Source organism: Centruroides vittatus, unplaced genomic scaffold (assembly GCF_030686945.1).
Source record: "Centruroides vittatus isolate TY-2023 unplaced genomic scaffold, ASM3068694v2 contig_986, whole genome shotgun sequence".
In the NCBI taxonomy this organism is placed as follows: Eukaryota; Metazoa; Arthropoda; class Arachnida; order Scorpiones; family Buthidae; genus Centruroides; species Centruroides vittatus.
This window is the reverse complement of record NW_027122655.1, coordinates 1,648,710-1,676,393: the sequence shown is the minus strand read 5'-3', so window position 1 is coordinate 1,676,393 and position 27,684 is coordinate 1,648,710. Positions and strand designations below refer to the sequence as shown.

At 31.1% G+C, this 27,684-nt stretch overlaps 1 protein-coding gene across 3 annotated transcripts in view; it reads right to left on the bottom strand.

The window, feature by feature from the left end:
- The window catches only part of LOC136985979 (tyrosine-protein kinase Fyn-like), a 64,020-nt gene that overhangs the window by 13,015 nt on the left and 23,321 nt on the right, over positions 1-27,684 (bottom strand). For all 3 annotated transcript variants that reach the window (XM_067283403.1, XM_067283401.1, XM_067283402.1), the window contains 5 exons: positions 17,636-17,879; positions 17,443-17,536; positions 8,281-8,379; positions 8,069-8,172; positions 7,648-7,797 (listed from right to left, as the gene is read on the bottom strand). In XM_067283403.1, coding sequence (XP_067139504.1) covers positions 7,648-7,797; positions 8,069-8,172; positions 8,281-8,379; positions 17,443-17,536; positions 17,636-17,864 — 676 coding nt within the window. In that variant the 5' untranslated portion in view covers positions 17,865-17,879. The remainder of the gene's footprint in view (positions 1-7,647; positions 7,798-8,068; positions 8,173-8,280; positions 8,380-17,442; positions 17,537-17,635; positions 17,880-27,684) is intronic.

Sequence of the window (27,684 nt, the reverse complement as noted above, 5' to 3'; positions counted from 1 at the left end):
AGTACAGTACAGTAACTGTAGATAAACATATAAGACTGATCAGAGCATCTTTTCAATATCAAAAAGTGCTTTGAGTACTGTGGGTGTGTACAATGCAATTTTTTCCAAAAGTTTACCATTTTTCATAAACAGAAATTTGAATAATGTGAAGTATTGGGTGCCATTGCATTGAATGTCAGAATCTCAAGATGGATGCTAGTTTGGTGGATAGCAAATTGATTATGTAATATTTTGCATTCAATGGAACAAAATGAAAGAAACAGAAAAAAATAGACTCTTTGAGATGGTACCTTCAGAAATTTAAAAAACCATTAGATTATCTACACAAAACTATCATAAAACTGAACTGAAAATGAGCACATACAACTTGATTCACCAAATTTTTTTCCTACATAAACAAAAATTGTAAACAGTATATTTGGGCTTATCATACAAAAGCAACCAAATATTTTAACCATTTATTTTAATTTGGTTACAATAACATTCTATCATTGAAAAATTACCATTGTTACCATAAATATTAACGAAAATGCATTTCAGTTCTCTCTTCGGTTAGTAACATTGTTTTTATATGTAACAATCTATTATTTAAAAAATACACATATACCTTGAAATAAAAGTTATCTATTTAAATTACATTAGGTACATTTTAATTTCTTTTTGCTATTTTCACTTCTTTTTTAACAGTCACACAATTAAGTATTATATCAATTTTTTTGTATGAGTTCTTATAAATTTACTCTAATGTATTGTTTTCAATTGTTTTGTTTATGAAAAATAATTGAGATAAACAATAATATAAAGGCAAAAAGTAGACTTAATAATAATAATGTTAACTTAATTCACGCTAACCTTACATCTTCCACAATCTTACATTGGCAAACAGTGTTTTCAGCCTCTCCGAGACTATTTTCAGGCTATTATTCCAAATACAACTTATGAACAGAGCATGTACAAGAACAGAAGCCATCAATGCACCATAAGATTGTTTGGCTTTGAAATATGAAAACAGTTGATACTTTTGTCACATTTGACATCTCCAACGTCACTTCTAAAAATGAATCTCTTAATTATAATTCTAATGCACTATGGTCCAGACTTTATGAATATCATGTGATTGTCTAATTAGAAAGAAAATATTAGTCCAACAGCATTTTGATTGTTTAGATGTTTCCTACATTGTCTTATTATCTGTTCAATAAATGTTTCATTTTCTATAATTTTTATGAATTTGTTTTAAATTAAGTTCTTACACAATTTTTTTAAATAGCATATAATTTTAAATAGCATTTCTCTAATGTTTTCAGACTATTATTCATTAAAATGGCATTAAAAATTTAAAGATTAAATGTGTTATAAAAATGCCATATAATAAATTTAAATTAAAATAGCCAGCATTTATAATATTTTGAATCAGTATAAATAAATATCAAGTAGATACAATTATTTAAAAAAAAATTGGTAAAAATTAAAAAAGAAACATCAATATCCCTAAAGAGTAATGAAATTTGGCCCAAATAGAATGAGTTATATATTGGTAAAACAATTAGATTTAGATGAAAAAAGGTTTTTGTTGAAAGTAATAATGAGCCATTTTTACCATTTTTCGTAGTAATATATTCTGACATCATTTAGCAATTTAAGTTATCTAAGGTCTTCTCAAGGAATATCTCTCAGGATTTGTTTTCATCATGTCATTAAATCCATTACATTAATCAAATCACTGCAAAGTTCCATCATATCCTCATATCCTGTATGTTTCTGACACTATATGGATCTGGAATCAAAATGGTCTGTCTTCTAAATTGCTAGAGATCATTCCACAATACTTGGACCCTTTTCGTCTATTGAAAAATATTGTTTTCTACAATGATGTAAAGAGTACAATTGCTAAGTTTATCACACACTCCACATATCTATGAGCACTTATTAGGTCACCAGAGAAAACAGTCTGATTTCCCATTAACAACATTGAAACCCATCACTTCCGAATGGTGGGTAGACATCAGTACTCATGTCCTCAGTATTTGTTACTTGTTAAGAGGTGCACTTCAACTATATACAGTAGATAACAGAGGTTAAGCACTGAATAGAAAAGCACTGCTAAACTTAAGATTATCTATAAATGTATTAATAACCTAAACATTCAACCTAATTTTAGGTAACCTTCTATCTTTTGACAAAGATATATGATGGTATGTGCAACAAAATTTTAGTTTTTGTTTTGTTTATGTCATTTCTGTAAATATGTAAATTTGCATACTATAAAAATAGTATTAATACACAATAATTTGATGTTTATACTTATTTGTATTTATATTTTAAAAGAACAAAACGTTAAATTATTTAATAATAATAGTAATAACTTCAATGAAAAACAATCGCAGGAAAACCTTTTGTTCTGAAAAAATTTAATAATAGTTGCAAAATTGTGATATAAATTTCAAATTTCAATCTTAAAATTTTGTCAATACATATAACTATAGAAGTATACTACTTATAAAAATACAATTGCTGTAGGAAATGCAGGCAGACATGTTTAAACCAAAGGTTATGAGAAATTAAGGGTAAATTTGTGGGTCAGAAGTCGTTCCTGTAACTTAACCAGAAAATATTAAAAATTAAAATTATAACACATTTTTTAAAGGTTTGAATGGTAATACTGTGGATTATGACAAGTGTAATTTTCAGAAAAGTCCAAAGATAGTATTGGATAAGTTAACAGAATTCAAGGTACTAGTGAGTAGGGATAATCCTCTTGTTTCTGAAGCCAACAAGAATGCAGTTTCAAATAATTGCAAACATAGCCCATAATTATGGTTTCCAAAATATATAGTAGACAATTTATCAAAGCATTTTACAAGAGGCAGAAAAAACAGTTTAAAGGGAATAAGGGTAAAGGGGATGGCTGGTTGTCACAGGTAAGAGTATTGCAGCTATAGCAGCCCCATGTGGTAAGCATTTCATGCTACTTTAGCTGTAAGACCACCTCTGTTATGAATATTCTTCATTGCAACAAGGCCAAAACTGATGGACTCTCAAAATCTGGGATACTCTGAACTTCTCTAAAAATGAGGAGAGCTTCTATAACATAGGATCCAAGAAGCAATTGCTTTCAAAACAAATGAAAGAGCATTTTTGATTGATTAATTAGCTCAATACAACATTAATACTTCCCTTGCACAATGGGCTTGGGATCATAAGATAAAGGAATTTTGGAATAAGCCAGCTCTTATCAAGTAGTGTCATGAAAGTCTTCCAATTAAGATCCTAGAACAAATATACATTTATTATCTACCTAAATGTAGTCAATAGTAATGATGTAATGGTCCTTAGCAATATTTGGAAGCATGTTCTAGACAACACAGACTTCACACTACTAGTAAATAAGTTACTAGCTGATTTAGTATTATGGAAAGCTATTTTTTGTATTAACATGCTCATATTGTTTGCATTTTTATATTAACTAGCAGACCCGGCCACGCGTTGCTGTGGCTCAAAATGTATCTATTATAAATGTATAACACCTCCCCCGTGGGGGGAATTTCAAAAAATCCCTTCTTAGTGTACATTCTCTTGACGTACCCTATTAAAACGCAATCAAACACGCATCTAAAATAGTATAATAAAAGTCGAGTTCTTCACAGTAAGCCTTAATCCTGTCCCTCTTCCCCGCAAGGAAATATCGAAAAATCCATTTTTAGTGTATATTCTGTTGACGTAACCTATTAAAGCGCAATTAAAAACGCAAAAAACCGCATCTAAAATAGTATAAATAGAAGCCAAGTTCTTCACAGTAAGCCTTAATCTTGTCCCTTTCCCCGCTGAGGAATATCAAAAAATCCCTTTTTAGTGTATATTCTGTTGACGTAACCTATTAAAACGCAATTAAAAACGCAAAAAACCGCAGCAAAATAGTATAAATAGAAGCCGAGTTCTTCACGGTAAGCCTTAATCCTGTCCCTCTCCCCCCAGTGGGGGGAATTTCGACATGTATATTATATAAAAACACGTGCGTATTCGAATACAACATGGTGTCAAAATTTCAAAGGAATCGGTAGGAACAAACAAACGTTATATTTTATTTATATAGATAGATAGAAAATGATCTGCTTTAGTCCATTCTCACAGAAAAGCAAACTTAAGTCGTCGGAATTTAGCGTCATCTGTTGGACATGAAAGGCTTAATCCATATATAAATATATTTTTGAAAGGGGGGAAATGGTGGTCTTCACATATGCCACAAACCTTCGCGGGAGTGTATTAAACAACTTCCCGAAGTTTCATGGCAATCGGATAAATGGTATGGTAATGCATGAAGGACAGACAGACACACAGACACACACAGACAGACATACATTCGTTTTTATATATATAGATAACCTTACATCATTTTATTGTATGCCTTTTTCAAATTTGAAAGTGCTTGGTATGTTCAGTTTAATTCTATCCTCCATTCTCTACTCTTGTAATGTACAGTTCTTGTGGCCAATGTTGATAAAGCGAGAGTCAAAAATGTTTTAAAAATAAAAATATTTCTAGGTTTTGGTTCCTTTAATAAGCAGAAATACAAAATATATATTTTGTATTATATGTACATAATACACAAGGATTACATATGATGTGTATTAATTGGTTCTTTTATCTTAGATAAAAGAACCAATTAATACACGTCATATGTAATCCTTACTAACAGGGCAACATTTGAGCTGGTGTCATGCTGAGAACATATCACAATCATTCTTTTTTCTTCCATATAAGTGGATGGATACCTAATATATATACACCTAAAGACAAATGTTTATAAATCAGCCACCCCTAACACAGAATAGATGCTTTTCAATAGCTGCCTACTCTAGATTAGACACTGCTTGTGAGTCACTCTTGTGTAACTTCATTTCTCCTCAGAGACCTTATTGCCATGATTGGGCTCTATGGTTCTTTGAAACCAGAGTTCTTTCATGTTGACAGTTTACTATCTTGAATATCCTCTTCTTCCCACTTTTGTTATTTTATAATTATATCTAAAATGAATTATTAACAAAAATAAATAGAGAAAAAGAACACTATCTTCTAAACCACACACTGGTCAAACTATGAGCCATTGATTTTGAAAGTGGGGCAAGTCCAATTTGTGAGAAAAAATAGTTAAAGCTAATTCTTATTAAAAATTAACATAAAATTTATGTTTTTAATCAATTCACAATAAATATCTTATAATATCAGTATAAATTTGTTACTAGTAATTTATATCATCAGCAATATTTACAGTGAGTTGATTTTGAAAGTGAGGCAAGTCCACTCTTAAGAAAAATATGAAGATATGATGGATTTATTACTCTATGTACAGTACCACCCATTTATCATGAATACTTTAAAACTGTAAATTAAGAAATATAATTATATTATTACTAAATATTTTTTATTATTTTCTCCACTTTTTCCTATAAAATTAAATTTATTTTTTGTTTTATTGTAGCTTTTTGAAAAAAGTATGAAATGTTGAAATAAAATAAATAAATAATTCAATTTTTTGTTATTATAACTATATTCCATTCAAAGAAAAGCAACGTTTTCAACAAATCATTGCTTTTGAAAGTGAGGCAAGTCCATTGGTACATACCAAACCATGATTTTTTTCACCTAACATGGATAACCATTATTGCATATTAAATTTACACAAAATAAAACCAAAAAAAAAAAAAAGTCTATTACTGCTTACGAATATTTTTAAACTCATTCAAATGCAAACCATTAAATATCTAGCAATAACATAAAATGGACTTGCCCCACTTTCAAAATCAACAGCTCATATGATCATTTGATGATTTATTGTCAGTTGAGCATCAACTGACAATAAATCATCATCAAAAATAGTCACTTAACAATATTTCATCATTTTGAAAAATGTTTAATTTTAAACAAAAATTTCTCTGTAAGATGGTAGCACTCTATTGCAAATAATTATGTTGACTGTGTTCTACATTATTTTAACTAGATGGCACCATCTATCAGTTTATGTAAATTTTTGAGGTGGGAAGTTTATTTCTATTCAAGGTGTTGTCTTGAACATTTGTTCATTTGTAGTGTTATATTTCTTGCATTTTTGTTAATTTAACATTTGCTCTTTGCCTGTATATTAGATTATACACACACACACACACAAAGGCTGTTTCTTTTTCAACCTCTGATGGTCCATAAAACAAAGGTAAGTGTAAATAACAAAATCAATTTATTACCATAAGTTAGATACAGACATGGTTACTTTTCAACATAATCACTGTGAAGATTGAGGCATTTGTCTATCTGTGGATGAGCTTTGAAATTTCCTCTTTGTATAATGTTGCTGCCAGTGGCTTGGGATGGGCCCTATGTTGTTTTGAAGATCGTCATTAGTTTCAAACCTCTGCCCTTCTAGCCACATTTTCAGTTCAGGGAAGAGGTGGAAGTCTTCACACATTAAAGGTGTGTGAAGACTTCCACCCAGCTTGAAACTTTTTAAATACCCAGCGTATAGCCCCGATTTAGCGCTGAGAGACTTCCACCTCTTTCCTGAACAGAAAAAGTGGCTATGAGGGCAGAGGTTTGAGACTAATGATGATCTTCAAAACAACATTAAGGCCCATCTCAAGTCATGGACGGCAACGTTCTATGAAGAGGAGATTTCAAAGCTCATCCACAGATAGACAAATGCCTCAATCTTTCACAGTAATTATGTTGAAAAGTAGCCATGTCTGTACCTAACTTTTGGTAATAAATTGATTTTGTTATTTACACTTGTCTTTGTTTTATGGACCATCAGAGGTTGAAAAAGAAACAGCCTACATATATTATTTACTTTAGTTTTGTTACAATTTTATTTACTTTTATTTCTTTTGCAAACAAAATAAACATGTGCTGAGATCAATTTTTGTTTGTATAGATTTTTTATTTTTATTTTTTTACTTCAGTTTGTAGTAAATAACCAATATTTTTGTGTTATCTATGACAAAAATTTTCATTAATTTTTATAATGACACATCTCAGTTTGGCTAAGAGGTGTGAAACAGGTACATGTAAACTGCTTGATATAAAGTAGATTATTTAAAGAATAAATAGGTCAATATTTATAAATATTATATCAAAATGTAGATAAGAATATTTTTTTTGTGTTGGCATGATGCCAAGAATAAAATATGTAATTGAAAAATTTTATCTGTTATCAAATTGATTTAATTTTTTCATTACAAATTTAAGTCATTTTATATAATTTTTTTGTATGTAATTTTTTATATTAGCTAAAATAAACTAATTTGTCAAATACTACATCATGTAATGAATATAAGTGATTTTTATCTTTTGTGTATGATAAAAACTTGATTTTGGCAAATTTTTAAAAATGATGTAAGTAAAGTGACCTTAAATGAATAAAGTTTGCCACAAGTGTTTTAAGAACTAACAGTACCACTGATGATATAGGTTACAGTATATAGGCTAAATAATATGTTTTTGATGGCAACTTTCAAAATGAGAGATATAAGTAGTATTGGTTTATGTGACATTTTTACTTTCATTCTAGCAATTTTGTCAGGGAATATCCAGTGTGGATTATACATGAGAAAGCATGCTTTAAAACTACTAGCTTAAAAATCCTACTCTTTGGCTTACCTGAATAATAAGAGATAAGTTCTTGTAGAGTTGCAAATGTTTTGCGAGTTGTGACATAAAATCCTCCATTATCTAATGCCTTAACTTTATAATGTTTAACATGATCTCCTTTCTGTGGTTCCCAGTCTCGAACAGAAAGTGAAAATGCTCCTGTATTATAAAGTATATAATTAAACTGTTTAAAATATTCATTAAAATTTTCATAAAAGTTTCTTAATAATTATTAGTAAAACTAAAATTTTCCTCAGCAATATAATTACTTACTACATCGTCCAAAACGTTCAGCTGCACAGAATTAAATAAGTATATATTTTTTAAAGTAGGCTTGAGTTTTAAACTTTTATATCTCTTAAAATTGCAATATATTTAAAAAATTTGTCAATTAAACTTCATTGTAGTTTCTAAAATTTATATTAATTACCTGATGTTTGTTCACTGTTTCTTATCAGAAAGGTACCTCTGGGATTTGATGGAAGTAACAGCATTTTCTCAGCTTCTTTTCTGGATACTCGACCACAAAACCAACTAAAAATATAACAAATATATAGATCTATAACACATGCTCTGATAAATACGAATTGTTATCTTTTTATAAAATTTTGTAAAAAAAAAAAAAAAAAATAGTTTACTCACTCTTCACTTTCAACAGTTTTCTCAGGTGCAACATAATTTCGTGGAATGTAACCAGTCTGTTGATTGAATAAGAGACGAGCATGCCACCAATCAGGGTCACTAAAAAATTGTAGAATTATATTTTATTTTTATTCTATATTAATATTTACATGTAATACATACATACATATAATAATTACTTTATTACAAAGAATATTAAAAAGCAGTAACTCAGTAAACCTACAAACAAGTATAAAATATTAATATATCTATGATATACAGTTGAGTCCACATAATTTGTCATAGGTATAACTCAACACAGTCGGTTAAGTAGTCAGTTTTCTGCGGTCCCAGCCAACTTACACAAGCATTAATGTAAAAAACTCTGGTTCACTCAACTCCATTTAACTCATCACTACTGGATAAATTGACATACTTTTGCTGTCCCACACGCGTTTAGATGTACAATAAGTCGACTACTCTCCTGAATAAAAATGAGTTCACACTGCATAGCACGGTGTGAACTCCTTTTTTTTCAGGAGGGGAATTGACTTATTTATTAGTAGAGAGTCGTTTATCCAAAAGCCGATCAACCGAAACGTCGGTTAACTGAAAGCATTCCAGTCAGACTGTGTCGTGTTGAATCAAACATTTTTGATACTAGATTAACTTCCAAAATATAATTTTTTTGTTTTTATATTTTTCAATATATTTATTTTGTACAAAATAAAGAAAAATTTTTTAATGATACAATAGCCACGATTATTATTTTAAAAAATTTATGTTAGGCATCAAATTTACGTTAATTTACATCACTGAAAATTCAACTTGTAGCGACACATGATGGAAAAAAATTTCAACATGGGATAGGTTAATATATTTTTTCGTACATTATCAGTTATCCAAAAAATAAGTTATCCGAATAACCCCAGTCCCCAATTGATTCGAATAAACGATGCTCTACTGTATATATATATATATATATATATATATATATATTAATAAAAATGCCTTAACATTTTATGTATTTTTATATATAAAATAATAACAGATAAACAAAAAGAAAACATACAATCTATATATCTACATCAACGTCACAGCAGAATCCGATTTTGCATTTTCTCACGTCAAATGTTATTTGTAACATGTGTTTCACATTTCTGTGAGAAATGAGTGTCTGAAAGCTAACAACGCTTAGGCTGAAGGAAAAATACAAACTTGTTTCTAAATTTGAATGTAAGAAAACTTTGCAAGCCAAATTTACAAAACAAAAAAAACCTTCCAAAAACAACATTGGTGGGAATCCTGAAGAAAAAAAGAGGAAATTAAGAAACATTTTCTTGGATTTTCATCATGGCTGTCTCGAAAACGCTAGAGAAAGTCGCCATACAAAGATGTCGAAGATGCTCTGGTATGTTGCCTAAAGTAAATTCGTTCGTCGAATCTTCCTGTTTCGGGACCAATACTGAAACAAAAGATGATGGAAATTGCTGGGATACTTGAAGTAGAAACCAACTTTAGTGCCAGTGATGGATGGTCAGAGAGGTACTGTACATTGTACTACTGTATTTTCCTAATTGTAGTACAGTATTGTGGTTTTTATCAACTTTAGTCGTCATATCAGATAACTTGAAACATTTTCACTTCCCCTTGGAGTGTTGACTTATGCAGACTTGACTGTATATATAAAATATTTAGCTTAGAATCATCATTATGTTTTTATTATGAATAAACTATACTAGGATTAAGAGGGCAAAACCTCCTAGTTTAAATATTAGGCTGTAAGATGATGCTGTATTATTCAATTACATATTTTTAAAAATATGTAAGTCTAAGGTTAAGATTAAGATGTTTAATCTTAATCTTAGACTTACATGTAGACTTACTTTAAGTGGATATATAAGGAATCCACTTAAACATATGTGAAGGGATAAAAAGAGATTTTTTATGTGTGAAATATCTTTTCAGCTTGAACTAAACTAACCCTGACTTAACATCATTCAATTCGCACTTAATTCTGTCATTTATGAAATTGAGTTTGTGGAACCGTATTTGTTGAATTTTTGGCCAAAAATTTGCAGACAACAAGAGCATTGTGAGCAGGTGCATTTTTATGATGCAAAGTCCATGCATTTTCTCACCACAAATCAGGTTGTATTCTATAAATTGCTTCATGTAAACAAAAACAAATGCTTAAATAATGTTCTTTGTTGACAGTTTGGCCAGTCAGAAGGAATTTTTGATGCACAACCCCATGACAATTAAAAAAACCATCAAAAAATGCAGTCTTTCCAGTCTTTCTTTGCCTTTCAAATGCATTCACTCGATTGTTGAGCTGTTTTGGTGTCAAAAGTGTAGATCCATGTTTCATCACCAATTACAGATGATGAAACATGTTATGATGCATTTTAAAAACGATTTGTGTTGAGAAAGCATTTCCTCTGCCACTTGAATATATTGTGTTTTTGGAAAAAATTCAATGTTTTTGGGACAACTCAAGAAATGATGCACTGCAAGCCCAAATGATCTTTTAAAATTGTTTTACATGATCCAAATAATACTGGAACATGTTTGATAATGTCCCTAATTGTTAAATGACAATCACTGAGTAGCATATCTCAGATTTGAACTTCATGGTGTTCATCAGTTGAAGTAGATGGTCTACAAGAGCATGGTTCATCTTCAATGCATTTTCTGTCTTCCTTAAACATCTTGCACCTCTTGGAAATGCTTGTTTTTGATAGAATATCACTACCAAGGGCTTTCTGCAACATTTTCTATGCTTTTGTAGCAGTAATTCCTTTTCGAAAACAAAATTTAATACATGTTCTTTGCTAAATTATACTCATCATTTTGAAAAATTGCCAGCACAAAAATTCTTTTAACACAAAATAAGTGTCTATTTGCAAACAAAAACAGATGATGCCATATGGATTGCTGCTAAATGCTAAATTAAGTCATACCAATCAATGAAAAAATCAACGACAGTGCCTTCTTGCATGCGGGCAGTTTAAATAAACCATTCCCGATACTTTTTGATCACAGTAGTATGGTTGTTTTTATTGATAATTTAGTATTTGTAATTTTTTATAACTCAAGTAGTAACTAAAGAAAAGCAGAACAGAGCCTGAAATGCATATTGTCTGAACTGTAACCGTAGAAAATAAAATAAATTTGTAAGTTTTGCATTGTTAAATTAAAATGTGGATGTAGTGTCTAGCATCATAATTCAACTATTAAGATGGGAACAACAACATTATTGAAAGTAAAAGAAAACTGCAGGAAGCTCAGGTTAGAGATGAACTGCTTTCTCAATTGTGGGACGCTACCAAAAAAGGGAAAAATGGACTGATTTGAGAATTAATTGAGAATGAGTTATATTGCAGGATCAATGGTTTTACAGGAAACATAAGCAGGGCATGTTACCACTAGAATGCAGAATGGAAGTGTTATGGTTGGCCAATCAAACTCTGTAAAAAAGACATCTAGATAGTCGGAAGACTGCAAGTTTGGCTTGGCCAAGAATGACAGCTGACATTCAGAAATACTGTCATAGGTGTCATAAGTGCCAGATACAGTTGACACCATGCATAATAAACAGGATCCCAGAGGGCCAAGCTCATCCAGCAAGCACTAACCCTGCAAAATTACAATGTTTGAATTGAATATCAAAAGAGCACCACCCAGGGCAATGCAAATGCCTTCTCCTGGATAGGAACAGAGTGCTGCTTCCGCAGACGGGAAATGATGGTACTTGAGGGAGTAATGGGGTATAGCATCTCTGTGCATCAGAGTGGATGACTTCCCATAATGAAAAAATTTTGGAAGCCAGATGATTTATGCCAAATCATCTCACATGGGGAATCAACTAGTAGAAGTTACAGGGTAGTACCAAATGAGCTCAAAAGAGCACAGTTTGGTCCTTGGCAAAAGAAATGTCAAGTAAGTCTAACAAAAATAGCCAAATACAAAGAAATTTTCTCTTCTATTTGGAAGAATTGGTTTTTCTAGAGGGGTCAGTTCAGTATTATGCCTAATTAGCAAATTAGTCAGGAGTCCTAACAAGGGCAGACCTGAATGAATGCTACTGGCCTAGCTCCAGATTGGACAGTCATTGGAACTGAGAATCTCTTAAAAAGAGGGACCACAAAGAGAAGAAAAAGCCTTGTCTGGACTGCTAAGGAAAAGAGGAAAATTATGAATGTTACGATACCATCCAAACAATGGTTTGGACACACTACAAAGTCATCCCTGCAGTTCTTGATGTGCAACCTGTATATAATTGTAAATAAAGGATTAAACATTACAGTTCAGGTTGTAAGATGTTTTTCAAATAAATCATAATACACAGTCAAAGTGGAGAGGAGAATGACCTCAGACTCAAGACTTGTGGAAAGCTACCAAACAAGGGAAAAATGGACTGTTAATTGAGAATGAGTTATTATATTGCCAGTTATTATATACAGTGAAACCTCGCTTAACAAGTATTTCACATAACAAGCAAAACAAATTGTAAAAATTTGCCTCGCTTAACAAGTGATATTTCGCATAATGAGTGATGAAGAGAGGGGAAGTCCTAAATTGTGTGCATGCGGCATGCTCCATCAGTCTGTGTTTAGCACTCCTTCCGCTAGCATCTTCGTGTCACTTGTAATCACATATTTTTCCAACCTTGTGTTCACACATATTACTTATAAACATCAACAACCATAGCCCGTTATATAATAAACACGCCAAATGATATGCCAAATTCTTGGGTCATTAAATTTAAAGACCGATTCCAAATTAAATTTTAGAAATGTCTGAATTAAAAATTAACTATTTATAATTATTAAATTTAATATGGGATGGAAACAACTGCCTACCTCTAGTAAAATTAATCAATTTCTAATATTTAATTATAGCATTTACATAACCCAAGAATTTGGCATATCGTTTGGAGTGTTTATCAAACATATTAGCTGTGATTTTTTTTGTTTCTGCAAATCAAATTCTCATTCCAGGATGGTTCATTCTGCACTACAAGAAAAGATATGATGATTCACGCTCCTTAACAGTGTATATTGTACAATTTTTTTTGAATAAACATTATACATAAAACACTTGAGCATTTTTTCAGCATGGAATGCATTATCATATTTTACATTAATTTCTATGGGGAAAATTGTTTCGCTTAATGAGTGTTTTGCATTACGAGTAAAACTCTGGAACGAATTATGCTCGTTAAGTGAGGTTCCACTGTATACCAAATTATTCTTTATCACTTTTTGCTATATTTATGACATTATTTTACTGACATTATTTGTATATTTCACTGTATTTCTTTAATTATTGACAAGACTATGTCTTGTTTATAAAATCGTATGTTCTGCTGTCTTATCAGCTTAGAGGTATGAAAGGAGTACACGTTAGGAGTTGAAATTTACACAGAGTATTAGGTGCCCAAATCATGTGTACATAAAATAAACCAGACTTGTAGGTAGTTAGGAGATCGAGAACCGAAACACAATAAAATACAAAATGGTGACTCTCTCTACAAACAGGCAGTAGTGCGAGATTTGTGCATGCGTTGCTGGTTGGTAAGTTGGAAATACGAATATTGTGAAATCGAATTTTGACAAACACGTGCGTTGGGAAGTTCGAAAAGCAAATGTTGTTAAATCGAATTTTGACAAACAAATCTTTGAAAAAAACCCATTTACCTATCCCGTTATTCCCCACATATTTTTGGTTGCCTCGTGCTAACCTTGACCGATTGATCGGAGATATCTCATTTCATCATTGGAACTTTTTGAAACTAGATGGCACATCGTTATAATTTTATATTAAAACTAACTTCCGAAATAGAATTATTTTTTCTTTTTACATTTATATATATATTTCGTTTGTGCAAAATAAAAAAATAATTGCAAACGATAAAATAGTAACCATTATTTTTTTCAAAAATGGGAAATTTTTGCATTGACAAAAATTCAATCTGGAGTATCATGCAACAGAGAGAAATTTCAACATTCGATAGTTTAATTTCAATGAAAATACATCGTGGAAGACCTCGAGGTCATGGCTGTGGCCGGCGTAGTTTGAATAATTGCACTCAAAATCAGCAATACCAAAGATGATTGGAGAATGAGAATGAGACCCGCCATGAGCGTCAAAGTGATCCCGCTTAGTAGTGAGTCTCCGAGACATAGTCTTGTCCCCAAATACAGCCTTGCCATTTTATTTGTTTTATTTTGTATTTTAATATTTTTCTTGTTAATTTTTAATCTTATTTCCTAATTTCATTTAATATATTTATGCTCCAGTGCATCTGACTACCTATGTAAATTTGTATTTTTCATACTTATAATTTCAAAATTGCTTTTTATTCCATTTATTATGTTCCATTAATTCCATTTTTTTTTTTGGAATTAATTTTAAACTTAGAGAAGTAATGCAAGTTGAATTTATTATATTTTATCATCATACAAATATTGGGAATTAGAAGAATCTATGTATGTTACAATAATAATAAATATAAATATTTGTCATTCTTTATTTACTAAAATTTACTTTTACTAAATAAAGTATGACAGCAAATAAATTATTTACTTATAGCATTAACCTATTCCGTGTTATTCTCAAGATATCTTGACCTGAAAGATAAAGAACCAGACTGTTGGATCCAAAATTGTTTCGTTCCTGCATCAGAACACTTTTTAACACTGGATGCAGCTTCGTCATAATTATCATATTAAAACTTTTGAAATATGTTTTTTTTTTTGTTTTTACATTTTTTAATATGTCTATTTTGTTTGGGCAAAACGAAAAATAATTTAGAACAATACAATATCCACAATTATTTTTTTCTAAAATGTGTAATTTTCGTTAGGCTTAAAATTGAAAAAATTTAACGTGAAGTGACACGCATTAGACAAAAATTTCAACATGGGATAGTTAAAGATTTAGGTGTATATTTTGATGATAAACTCACTTATTATCATATCAACTATATTTTTGGGAACTGGCTGTATGCAGATGAATCACGTGAAGAAATTGCCAACTTATCTCATCCACTGTTTTTTGCTAACTGTCATTTGTTAATCAACTATTACCTTATCTAATAAATTAGATAAGGTAATAGTTAAGGTTATCTAATTTATTAGATTAGGTAAAGTCCACAAAGTAACTAAAATAAGACTTATTAACAACTAAATTTAATGTTAAATAAATTAAACTGCAATAGTTTAATTTATAATTAGCAAGCTTACATTATTAAAGTTTAATTAATAGATTAAGTAATTACAACAAAGTGTACAGTAAAAATTACTGTAGTTAGTTCTGAACAAATACTAATTATTTTGAACAAAAAAAGCAAAGAAAAAAAATTAATAGCTTTTATCCAACAATAAATGCCTCTTAACTTTTAACTTAAACCTAAATTACTACCTCTGATACACAATTCTACAATATCAGATTTACAAAAGCAACACCTATTTGTTGCAATCAGAATGTTTTCAAGGTCCACTTGTAATTTTCACTGGAAATTGCATCTCAGCTCTTTTATTAATCTTTTAAGTGCCAAATGTGACATCATGTTTCCTAATATCATTGAATAAATATTGCACTGATCTTTAGCATGTTTCCAGCAATTTGTTATAACAAGCAAATGTTTTTGGCCTTTTTCAGTGGCCAGCGTCAGATTTTCAACGACAAGTTTTTTAGTCAAACCTTTCAGAACACTTTTTGAAAAAAGGAAAATTATTCTAGAACAAATTTGCATTTAAATTAATTAAGTGTCCATTTTTTCGTTCACATTATCAACAAATGTAATGCCTAAACATGACTACTTTCACACCTCATTGTAAATTATCCAGAAAAATTATACATTAGGACACCAACATAATCTAAAAAGTTTTCTAAAAACTTTGCCTAAAAAACTTGTTGTTGAAAGCCTGACACTGGCCACTGAAAGAGGTCGAAAACATTTGCTTATTACAACGAATTGCTGGAAATGTGTTAAAGGTCAGTACAATGTTTGTTTAAAGAAGTTCCAGCTGTAGAGAAAATATTTTGTGTTCTAGTATCATTTCTCATCTGCCTATTTATTTGCTAACAACTGTTTTACAATTCTCCCTTAACAAAATTTTCCCATGTAATATTTGACAAAATATTATTACTATTGTATTGACTAAATTACCCTAGATATAAATGTTTAAATGACCACTCTTTAATTTACCAAATTGTAGATGCCATTTTTGACTGGAAATTGATGATGTAAGCAAAAATTGTTTGATGATGTAGGCACAGGGTAAAGCTATCAGATTAATTTTAAATGGAAGGTATGGGTTTTTTGCCCCTTTTAACAAAATAAATTCTCCAAAATAATTAAAAACCTCATAGTATAATGACCCCAGAAAATAAAATAACCTTTGGACTCCATTCACCATACTGTCTGGGTCTCATTCTTGAAAATAAAAAGTTATTAATGAAAAAATTTCCCAGACCTATCCTACTTCTAATTATGCTTGTTAATTTATCTTATGGTGACTTTCCAATATTGCTCATTTTTATCTAAGCCTTCCTCATTCCTTCAAAGACATAGTTGCCTATTTTGATAGAATTCTCACCTATAAATATTTTAATAGCTTTATTCTGCCTTTTTAATTTAATTTATGCATTCCAAATTTTAACTTGGATAATTCTTCCTGCTTTTACCTCCCATTTTACTGACTTTTCTCAAAAAAACTTTTATTCTTACAGATTTAGCATCTCTGTTAGAAATGCCAATGACATACCAAACCAGGATTTTTGTGTATTTAAATGCGTTTGTGAAAAAGCATTACGTGTATTTTAATCCTTTTTCTTCTTTTTATACTATACTCATGTTGTTTTATTCTTTATTTTTATCTCATTTTATCTTTGCATCTTTTTTGAAGCTTCTTTGTTATTTGCTTGAGGAGAAGCTTATTTTGTCCAGATGGCTTTCACCTAATAAATATTTTGTAATAATGCATATTAAAATTATATGTATGATTGTTTGATTAGTGTTAAAAAATGCAGCTTGGAAAACTGACAAATTTTAATTTCTATTTTTGGATTGCACATTGTTTCAATTGCAGTGCAATGTGACATATGATACAACATAACACAACATGCCAGAGAATAACCTGTAAGTACCTCTTTTATATAAAATAAACTTACCTGTCATCTAATATAATAAGACGGTCACCTTTTCTGAAACTAAGATCTCCGTCATCTCGAGCATTGTAAGTGTATAAAGCAACAACGATTTTACCTACCAATTCAAAATAAGGAAAATTAAATCATCTTTACTTTTGCATTAACATTATAAGAAAAAAAAAATTAAGAATAATAATATTGCATTTTATTTTACCTGCTCTATTTAATTCCTGAATAGATGAATTAACAGCATTACTTTGGCAGAGGGCATTGGTTGGAGATTTTGTATATCTATCTTGAGAATTTGCATGGGCTTTAAGGACATTATTGCCACTGTTGTTGCTTGGATGAATATGATCATCAGTAGGTATGTCAATAGTGTCTTTACTAGTTGTAGGTGGGATGTAAGAAGTACTACTTGATCTCGAAAGGCAGTTTCCCATAATTATTCTGAATTTCTAAAAAAAATTTTAATTCAATAATTTTCAATTCTATAAATAACTTCATACGTTTTCTTATTTAAAAATGTTGAAATAATAGCAATAATGGAAATTTATTTCTTTCTTTTCAAATACAACCAGTAGTCCTTCTGGACCATTACTGCACGCCTCAAAACAGACAAAAATTTCATTTTGAACTTCCTTTGATTCACTTCTGAATGTAAAAAAATTATTCCATCCATAAAACTATTTTAGTGCATTCTTCATGACTGTCATTAAGATCAATGGAAGAAAATTTGTAGACCTACAAATATCAGGCCAGCTTCAAGCACCTCCCATTTGATAAATGACTCCCAGTTTATCTTCTAAAGTCACAGACTGACATAACTTTTTGATGACTTGGACATTTGGATTTACTAATTTCTTTTTATTTTATTTCTTCCTTGTTTGCATACTGTACTGCTGAATTGAAAAAAATGAGGTATACAAACAAAGAAGAGGAGTCCCAATGGGAAGCCCCATCTCAAGAGACTTATGTGAGATGGTGATAAGACAAATAGAGTGCAAGATCCTCCCTCGCCAACATCATTTTATATAGGAGGTACATAGATGACATAATCATTGCATGGAGGACAATTCCAGACATCTCAGCCTTTGTCAACTCCGTTAATGCGAACCCATATGGCTTGATCCTGGAAATCGATCAGGCGCAACCTACGGAGGTCAGTTTCCTCAACATTAACATTAAAATTGAAAGGTCGGCAATCCATACTGAGGTGTACCGTAAACTGGGATCAGAGTCCATATACATACCTGTGGGGTCTTGTGATCCACCTCAGTATAAAATTGCAGCCTATAACACCTTAATTCGGAGAGTGCACACTCACTCATCCACTCAACAAGCTCTCCAGGCCAAACTGAGACATACTCATCACATAGCCACGAACCACGAGTACCTCAAGCTCACCCATAAATTGATCAACAGATTTCGCCACTCCCAAGATCCTGTCCAAGTCCACTCCCATAGCAAAGATCAACCCAACAAAGAAGAAAGGATTCCAGTCACTTACAACCCATATCTCAAATCACTACACACTGAGATAGCTAAAAAGTGCCACATTTGCATCACATACAGAAGATGTCCAACCATATTTGACATCCTTCATAACGGAAAGGATGGTCCCAACCAAGATAGACTCCTTGGTATATACAGCATTCCAATTAAAGATCACAGATGCGATAGAAACCTTATCTACATTGGCTCTATGAAGGGGTCCCTAGGGGTTAGATTGAAAGAGCACACCGCTGATATACAGCATGCGAGGACCACCACTGCTCTTGCCATTTACACCACTGGATCCAGACATAGAGCAGGATTTTAATCAGGTGAGAGTTAGCCGCACCTCACAGCACACAGAACATCTAAGATGATTGAAGGCCATTTATATCTACAGATCTAGCCTCAATAACAATTCTATCAACCACTAGGAGGAATTAACTCTGTCCATAGCATGGCAAGCGCTAATGGATAAAAACCTATAAATATCGTCAATTGCTGGTGTGCAAATGCCCATGAGGACGTCATCAAGAGGCACGTGTTCAAATTTCAAATTGTGTCCCTTTCTTACTTTTTAATTTGAATTCTATCAGAAATTCACTTTTACCTGAAGAAGAACTATTTAGAGTTCAAAAATGTTTGTAACAAACTGTTTTTTTTTTCCCGTCGTGTTTGGAGTTCACAGTGGCTTGGAAGTATGTAAATAACTTCTCTCCAGTGTTGGTCCAGTGTTTTTAAAGAACAAACCAACATTGCTTATAAATTACTATTCACTAATCACTATTAAAGCAAAGCACTATTATTTCTTCAGGTAGAAATAAGATACTTGCATTTAACATTTCACAAAAAATATTCTATATATTGTGGAAAAAATATTTTTAAGATTTTTTTGGGAAAAATTTCAAACCAGCATTATTGTCAACTGGTATGAATCAAACCAGAATAAAATGAGGACAGCCTATATATTAAATAACTGGTGTATATTTAAAAAACATAAAAAATATACACTAAAAACTTATACAAAAAAGAAAAACTTTCGAAGTCTTAAACATCCTTTCACAATCACTGGAATGCAAACAACATTGGCAGAGTCAACCTTCTTTTATAAGCTCTTCCCCACTTCTATTTATGTAGATTGTTTAAAAGTTACATGACAGAACTTGTGAAAAATTTACATAAATATAGAAAGTTTTTCTTTTTATACAAGTCTTCAATATATATATTTTTTAATGATTTTTAAATAATTATTTTATCCTGGATTTTTAGTTTTTTTAGTTACAACAAAAAAAAACTGATGTATACTTTCTGAAAAATTTCCCAGCGTTTATATCCTGAATGAACACCTACATTTAACTAATAAACCATCTAATAAAAGGATAATGTAAATACATTGATATGTTTATTCTGGTATTCCTGAAATCTTTATTATTATTTCCCCTTTCATGTCTACTGTGTCTGTTTCATTTCATTGGTTTACAATTATATTAATCATATAATACAGTAGACCCCCCTATAACACGATAGATACGTTCTGTGTTATATGAATCTGTGTTGTATGAGTCACTTAAATACATGAGCCAATCACAGCCTGGCAGGTGTGCAGTTTAGGGGCTACAGTTGTTTGAAAGGTTTTCTTCCATAAAATTAATTGATTCTAGATTAATTTGACTCAACATTTCCAAATCACGTATAATTTTTTGGGAATAATCTATATAAACTATGCTATAAACAAAAAATTGTAGGATTACTTACAGAGTGTGCACAGTTCAACGACGCCATTGCCTAAGCTTGTTTTCGTTGTGGAGCAGTTCAACGAATGGCGGACACATGTTTCCTGATCAGCAAATTTTTCGCAGAAAAATAACTTAACCTTGGAGACATCATTAATAAAATATAATTTTTATAGCCATTGAATAATAAATGTTTTTTAGTAGGTCCAGTGCTCGTTTAAACTCAACAGTTTGTACAATATCCACTATTGGTCCAGATTCAACCAATCCTGTCGAGACACGAGTTGGAAATGATGTTTTACCGTGTTATACAAGTCTCTTTTAGTGTGTTTTACGAATACAATCGCAATTTTTCCACCGTGTTATACGAATCCGTGTTATACAAATCCATGTTATATGAACCCGTGTTATAGGGGGGGGTCTACTGTATTAGGTTTTAATTATTGTCTATGACACAATACTCATTTTATTGAAATTAATAATTATAGGTATCTCTTGATTAATGTGATTAATTAATCCCTCAATGCTACTGATATATCCAAATTGTATCAATCAAATACAGTGGTACCTCTCTACTCGACTGAACAATTACAACCCACTAGAAAAAATTTTCAGTTAACAACAAATATTTTTATTTTTTCATCCATATCTATCCATCCATCCTTTTCTCCTCCTTCCTTTTCTATTCTTTTTTCATCCATATCCATTTCTATGATAAAAATGAGTAACAAATTTACAAATAAAATGAAACCTTAGAGCTGCCTATCTTCATCAGACAAAAGTATACTTGATCCAGTTTTTTCTCCATTTAATGCTTGCAGAACACAATCGTCATGTCAATGACACATTACGATTTGCTGCAAGTTCACAAGTTGTTATTTGTCAATTTTTAACAATTTCTTCCTGAAATTTCTTTTCATCAAACGCATTTAGGTGCCCTGTACGTTTTGTATCCCTTAGTTCAAAATTTCCCAAACAAAATTTTCAAAACCACATTTGACATGTCTAATGTTTAGGAGCATCTTTCTCCTACATGCTATGAGTATTTTTTGCTGTCTGTATAGCATTGTACCCTTTATGAAACTTTAAATGCATACATAACATGCCTTATGTGCATTTTATCTGCAGACCAACCAGAAAGGATCTCTACTAGATTGAAATCTAGGAATTTCAATCTAGTAGAAATCCTTTCTGGTTGGTTCCTGATCAGTATAACATAGTTATAGAATGGCAATCCCTCTGGAATAATTTATCCCTTCCCAATAAAGATTTGGTGAAGGATCCTGCAGCCAGACCTCCTGGTTTCAACTTGCCATGCTATACCTGGTCTACCATTAATAGAATCCCGACCTCAGTTGATAGATACAACTATCTTCTTAATAAATAGAATATGTCCAGAGATGCATGCTGCAACTGCTGTTGGATTCAAACTATTAAGCATATAGTTCAAGACTGCCCTCAGTGATCTTTTGGTGGTGACTTGCTGGATATCCACCAGTGTAATAGAGAAGCACTGGAATGGATAAACTGCCTGGACATTAGACTCTAATCTTTTGCTGTTCATTTTTGTGTTCACTTGTTCCATGTTTTGTATCGTATTGACTACCATACATACACAATCAATATATATATATATATTATATATTATAGTGTATATATATATCTGCAGACATTTAGATTTGATTTTATGCAAACACATTGTAAGGTAAAAAGTTTTAAAATAAGCTTCTAAACAAAGAAAACAATCTCACTTTAGCAGTAGTGTGTTAAATTTCACAACTATCATAATTAAACTACATATCTATGTTAAGTGAAGATAGCCGTTAAAGATGCATTAATTAAATCTTCTGCTGCATATATAAACAAATTGTTGCAATTAATTTCAAGCATTAATCAAATCCTACATTAAGCAAAGAATACCTATATAATAAATTCCTCACCTTTCTGTTTTAGATCTGTAAATGTAATTTTACAAAGGTGTTCAGTCTCAAGCTGCTTTTCGCAAGAGTCAAAACAAGAAAACTTGAATTTTCTTGAAAAATTTATCCCGGGAATCATTGGTCAGAAACCCTTCAACACCTATTTTAAGTTTGGAAACAGCCAGAATTTTTGTTGTTTAGAATAACCCAAACAAGGACAGATTTGATAATTCAAAATTGCCAAAGCTGTCCTTGCTAAGTCCTTGTTTATTCCTCACTTCAATACAATATTGCATTATCATGGTGCAAGGAAAAATTCTTTCTGGCCTCACTATGTGAGATGTATGATTTTAAATAATGAGTTGTGATATAATAAAATCTGTACAAACAAAAAAATTACAACAAAATCTTTACAAGCAACTAACACACAATCTGATGTCAGCTGAGGAGCATACTCCTGACAAACACACTATACAATAAAATTAAACAAACAAAAAAAAAATGCAATAATATTTTAAGTAAAATAGAAGTGCAGATCTACTATGAGGACAAGAAAATGGGCTAAATACTTGAAACTAACCACAGGTATACCTCGCCTTACGTCGGTAATTGGTTCCAAGAGAGGCAACGTAAGTCGAATTTACTTGTGTAGTTACGACATAAGTCGAAACTACAGTGGAAAACACCAATAATGAGCACTTAAAGACCACTAAATAAGACGACAACACAGAAACACAGATGTTTTCATGTTTTGTTCTCTAGGATTTATGATGATTATATTAACATTTACTGTAAATGTACATATTTTAATATGATTTTGTGTGTTTTTAACACTTTTCTAGTGATATTACGACTTCAATATTTGTGGCGGACGGATGTAAAGTCAAATAAAATGACTTAAACTTGATTTTTATTTTTCCATATACTTTTTTGACAAACGACGTATAATCAAGAACAACGTGACTCGAGGTATACCTGTATTATTATTAATTTTAATATGCAATATTTTTTACCAATAGAGGGTGAAAGTTAGGGACAGAAAGACAAGTGAAAGAGAACAAAGAGGTACCCAAGTCTTTCGTTGGATCAAGTCCTTTTCAAATAAAAATGGGAGCACATGTTCCAGAACTCTTTCTTCTATCAAAAACCTGAATGGGGATGTCTTCTCTCAGAAGAACCTCCAAAAATCCACAAATGTCCTACCAAATGTTTGATCTCAGCTTCTCAGGTCACAAAGATCTCGTGCCATGTAATCACCACCTTCCTGCTATATTGGGCCAATCATCATCTACCTTCTGCTCCTGTCCAAAAAGTGTCCTTTTGAGGTTCTGTCTCTCCATTTTAAGCCAATCACGAAACCTGCTCTTACTTGGATAAAAGAGGGCTCTACACCAGAATTGGAGCGGACCCCCATTGACAAAGAAGAAAAACAGCTCTAAGATAATAAATGGAAATGGGAAAAAAATAAGGAAAAAGAAAAATTAATACTAACTTCTACAAATTATGGTATACAGCCACAACTATATAACAAATGTCTCTTGAGTGTTCATAAGATGAATTTCTACCTGTATTCAATCTTCTAATGCTAAGAATTCTAAATAAATAAATAAATTCTTTGAACCTGTTAACCGAAGTCAATCTATTTTTAGACTTGCAAATGTCCAATCTTACCTTAGTATATATCTCTCTCTAAAGTCAATTTTGTATTCTTAATGTAATGATTTTCTTAGTATAAATAACAATAAAAGCATACCCCAGGAAATTATAACAAATGCAAAATCAACATTTCTGTTTAAATTTTATTATTTTAGTGTCTGGAAATTATTGTTTAATGAAAGAATATACTTTATTCTTCTTAAATATATCAATATATTATTATATTTTTTAATTAATTTACATAAAAATGTGATTTATTTGCATAACATGCAAGTAGTTAAAATGTATTAAAGTAACTTGTTAATTGTTTTAAATGTGTTTAAAAATTGCTAAGAATTCTGTTAATGATCAATGCTTTGTACAGAATGAAGAAACCAAGTTCATATTTAACACAAAAACATCCTGGTTCAGATCATTCACAGAAGGATATTTCTCTGTTATATACAGTACTCCAATAAAGCAGTTGTTTTTGACTTATGATTAAGTCTTTGGAGTTTTAATGAATTAACTCTTAAGTTTATTAATGTATGCTTCAGTACTCTTACAGGAGAAACACAAACATTAAAACTATTATAAAAGTCAAAGCCTTTATTTGGTTAAATGTTTTCCAGGACATATCTGCCTCATCAGCAGACACAATAAAGTTGAAATCACAGGTTCAAAAGTACAAATACGTTTCTTTTTCAAATTAGAACTGAACTTCTATTTGATTGAAAACATCTCAGTGTAATAGCAATGGTTTTTAAAAGTAAATGTCACCAATTTTGTAAAATAAAGGATAATACACATTTATAACATTGATAAAATAAAATAGAGTAAAATAAAAATAAAAGTGAAATAAATAATAATAAAATAAAATATAGTAAAATAAATAAAATAAAATGAAATAAACCAGAATTACACAATTATGATTACAATCCGAAAAAAATTATAATACAGTTGATTCCGCTTAATTGGAACATGCTGGGACTAATCCATTTCGACCCAATTAAATGAACTAATAATAAGTTCTAAAATAAAATATGTAATACATAAGTAGGTAAAAAATATTAATTAATATATCTATTTTAATGCTTTATTAAACCAAAATACAGAAAATATTTGTACTGAAAATTTTCCAGACTAACAACGATAGATAACTGATTTGCATCACATTAGTGTTGCAAAATATTATTAGTGACATATACAAGGGTTGACCATTCGATCCGTTCCTGTTTGAACTATCTTTCCTCTCTTCCTTTTTAGTTAGAACATATCCAGGTTTGTCCAAAAGTCACCTTACGGCCTTTCTTTCAGCACAGTTTCTTTTACTTAGAGATGGGCCACTTTGATGGGAGCATCCATAGAATCTGCCAACTCTGGATGCTGGTCCCAACAATCGAATGGCTGCAGTCCAAGTCTAGATGTAATCATGCACACAACACCTTCCAAGGAAATTTTAGCTGTCTTCCAACTCAGTCGAGAGGTCTCGAAAAATTGTCCCAGGATCTTTGTCCCTTTGCTTTTAAGGGAATTGTCCAGTCCAATACAGAGCAGGGTCAGTAGCTCGCATTCAGGTCCATCTCAAATGGGATCCCCGTGTGATATGCCCTGCTATGTTGACCCTCTTCTGGAAAAACCAAACTGCTTGAGCAAAAGACAAAATCACTTTGTCTCTGCCAACCTTTAGACCTATACAACATTAGTGAAGTACATAGTATCTACATATTTTTGGAAGATCCATAAAATATATCAAAAATTGCTAAATTCCTTTTTTGCTACTGTCCCAATTAAGCAATTAAATAATGTATTAATTTATTAGTTTGGTTTCCATTCTTTGAGATTTGGCCCAATAAAGCGACTGCCTCAATTAACCAGTGGCCCAATTAAATGGAATCGACTGTATTTAACATTTCGTCTCCAGTTACTTTAAATTGTTACATATATAAAGGCCATAAGGAGGATAAGCATAGTGAATCAGCCCAAGACAGATAACGGATAAAAATTGGCCCAAAAGTCAGTATAGGTAAGTGATTAATTATTGCCCAACATTAGATCAAATTTTCCATGAATTTCAATTACATATGAAAATGAATTTTTCGAATTTTTAAAAACATCAGTTTCGTTGCATCAAGTCACAAAGTACAAAACTATGTCATTACTGAAAAAAATAAGACATACAAAATGGTATATATAATAAAGTATTCAAAAAAAAATTCTTTCACTAGTTCAGAACAAGACAACAATTTTCAAAATTTCTGAAAATCTTTACATTACATTATGTTATACTATAAAAATTGCTAACTTCATTTGCCAAATGCAACATAGTTTTAAAAAATCTAAAAACAATTAATTAGATTTTAATAACATGATAACATCTAACCAATACAATACCAGGAATGAATATTTTTACTTGCTAGTTTTTCTTTGGTCTCTCAGTATTGAGAGATTTTTGGTACAGAAACACTATTAACTTTATTAATTATTATATTTATAAAATCAAATAAAACCATACAAATTTATTTTTTAATTAATTTTTTGCATGAAATTCAAATTTGAAAATAATTTAAGTAAATTAAAGCAAAGAAGCAATTTCTAAAATTGTGAGGTGTGTGTGTATATTTTTTTTTTAAAGCTGAGGAAAAGCACAAAATAATTTGAAAATTTCAATATTATAAAATCCATGGGCAAATTTGAGACAACACGGGTGCTTACTCAATGTAAGCACCCGTGTTGTCTCAAATTTGCCCATGGATTTTATAATATTGAAATTTTCAAATTATTTTGTACTTTTCCTCAGCTTTACTTTAATGAAAACTGATAGGACAAAGAAGAAAACAAATTGCACTGACTTTCCTATCAACCACGTATTGTCATTGTTGCTTTCAGACTCCTAAGACTGTCCCTGTGTTTTCTCTTTATAGATTAACCATTGTATTTAGTAAAGTTTATTTAAACATTTTTAGGTAAAATTCTGGATTTGAAGATTTGAAGAGATAGTAGGATCGAAAATATTAGTCAATTTTGAGAGTGGGGGAGTGTCTCGACTGTCGAAGGTGTTGGCGCGATAATCTCAAGAGAAGAGTTGATACAACACTGTGTGATAATGATTAGCTCTTGGGGGAAAATGCTACCTCAATTGAAGTGGAAGTATAAAAAATGTCTTTTGCTGCTAGTAATATTATACCTATTGCTTATTTCTGGTATAGAACCTAACCCAGGCCCTTTGTCTAGATCTCCTCAACGTGGCGGCCACACGGATATGCAAAAGAAGGGGCATGGGAGGCCGCGCAATGTCATTCCTAAAGCTATAGGAAAAATAAGGATATCTGGAATTGATTCCAGTCAAGAAATTCTGCCTGAAGAACAGGAGTATGATAGAGAGGAATTAAACGATGGGAGAACTCCAAAAATACAAGACTACTTTCATACCGCACGAGGAGCAGACATTCCAACAGCAGAAGAACAAAAATATTCGCTGA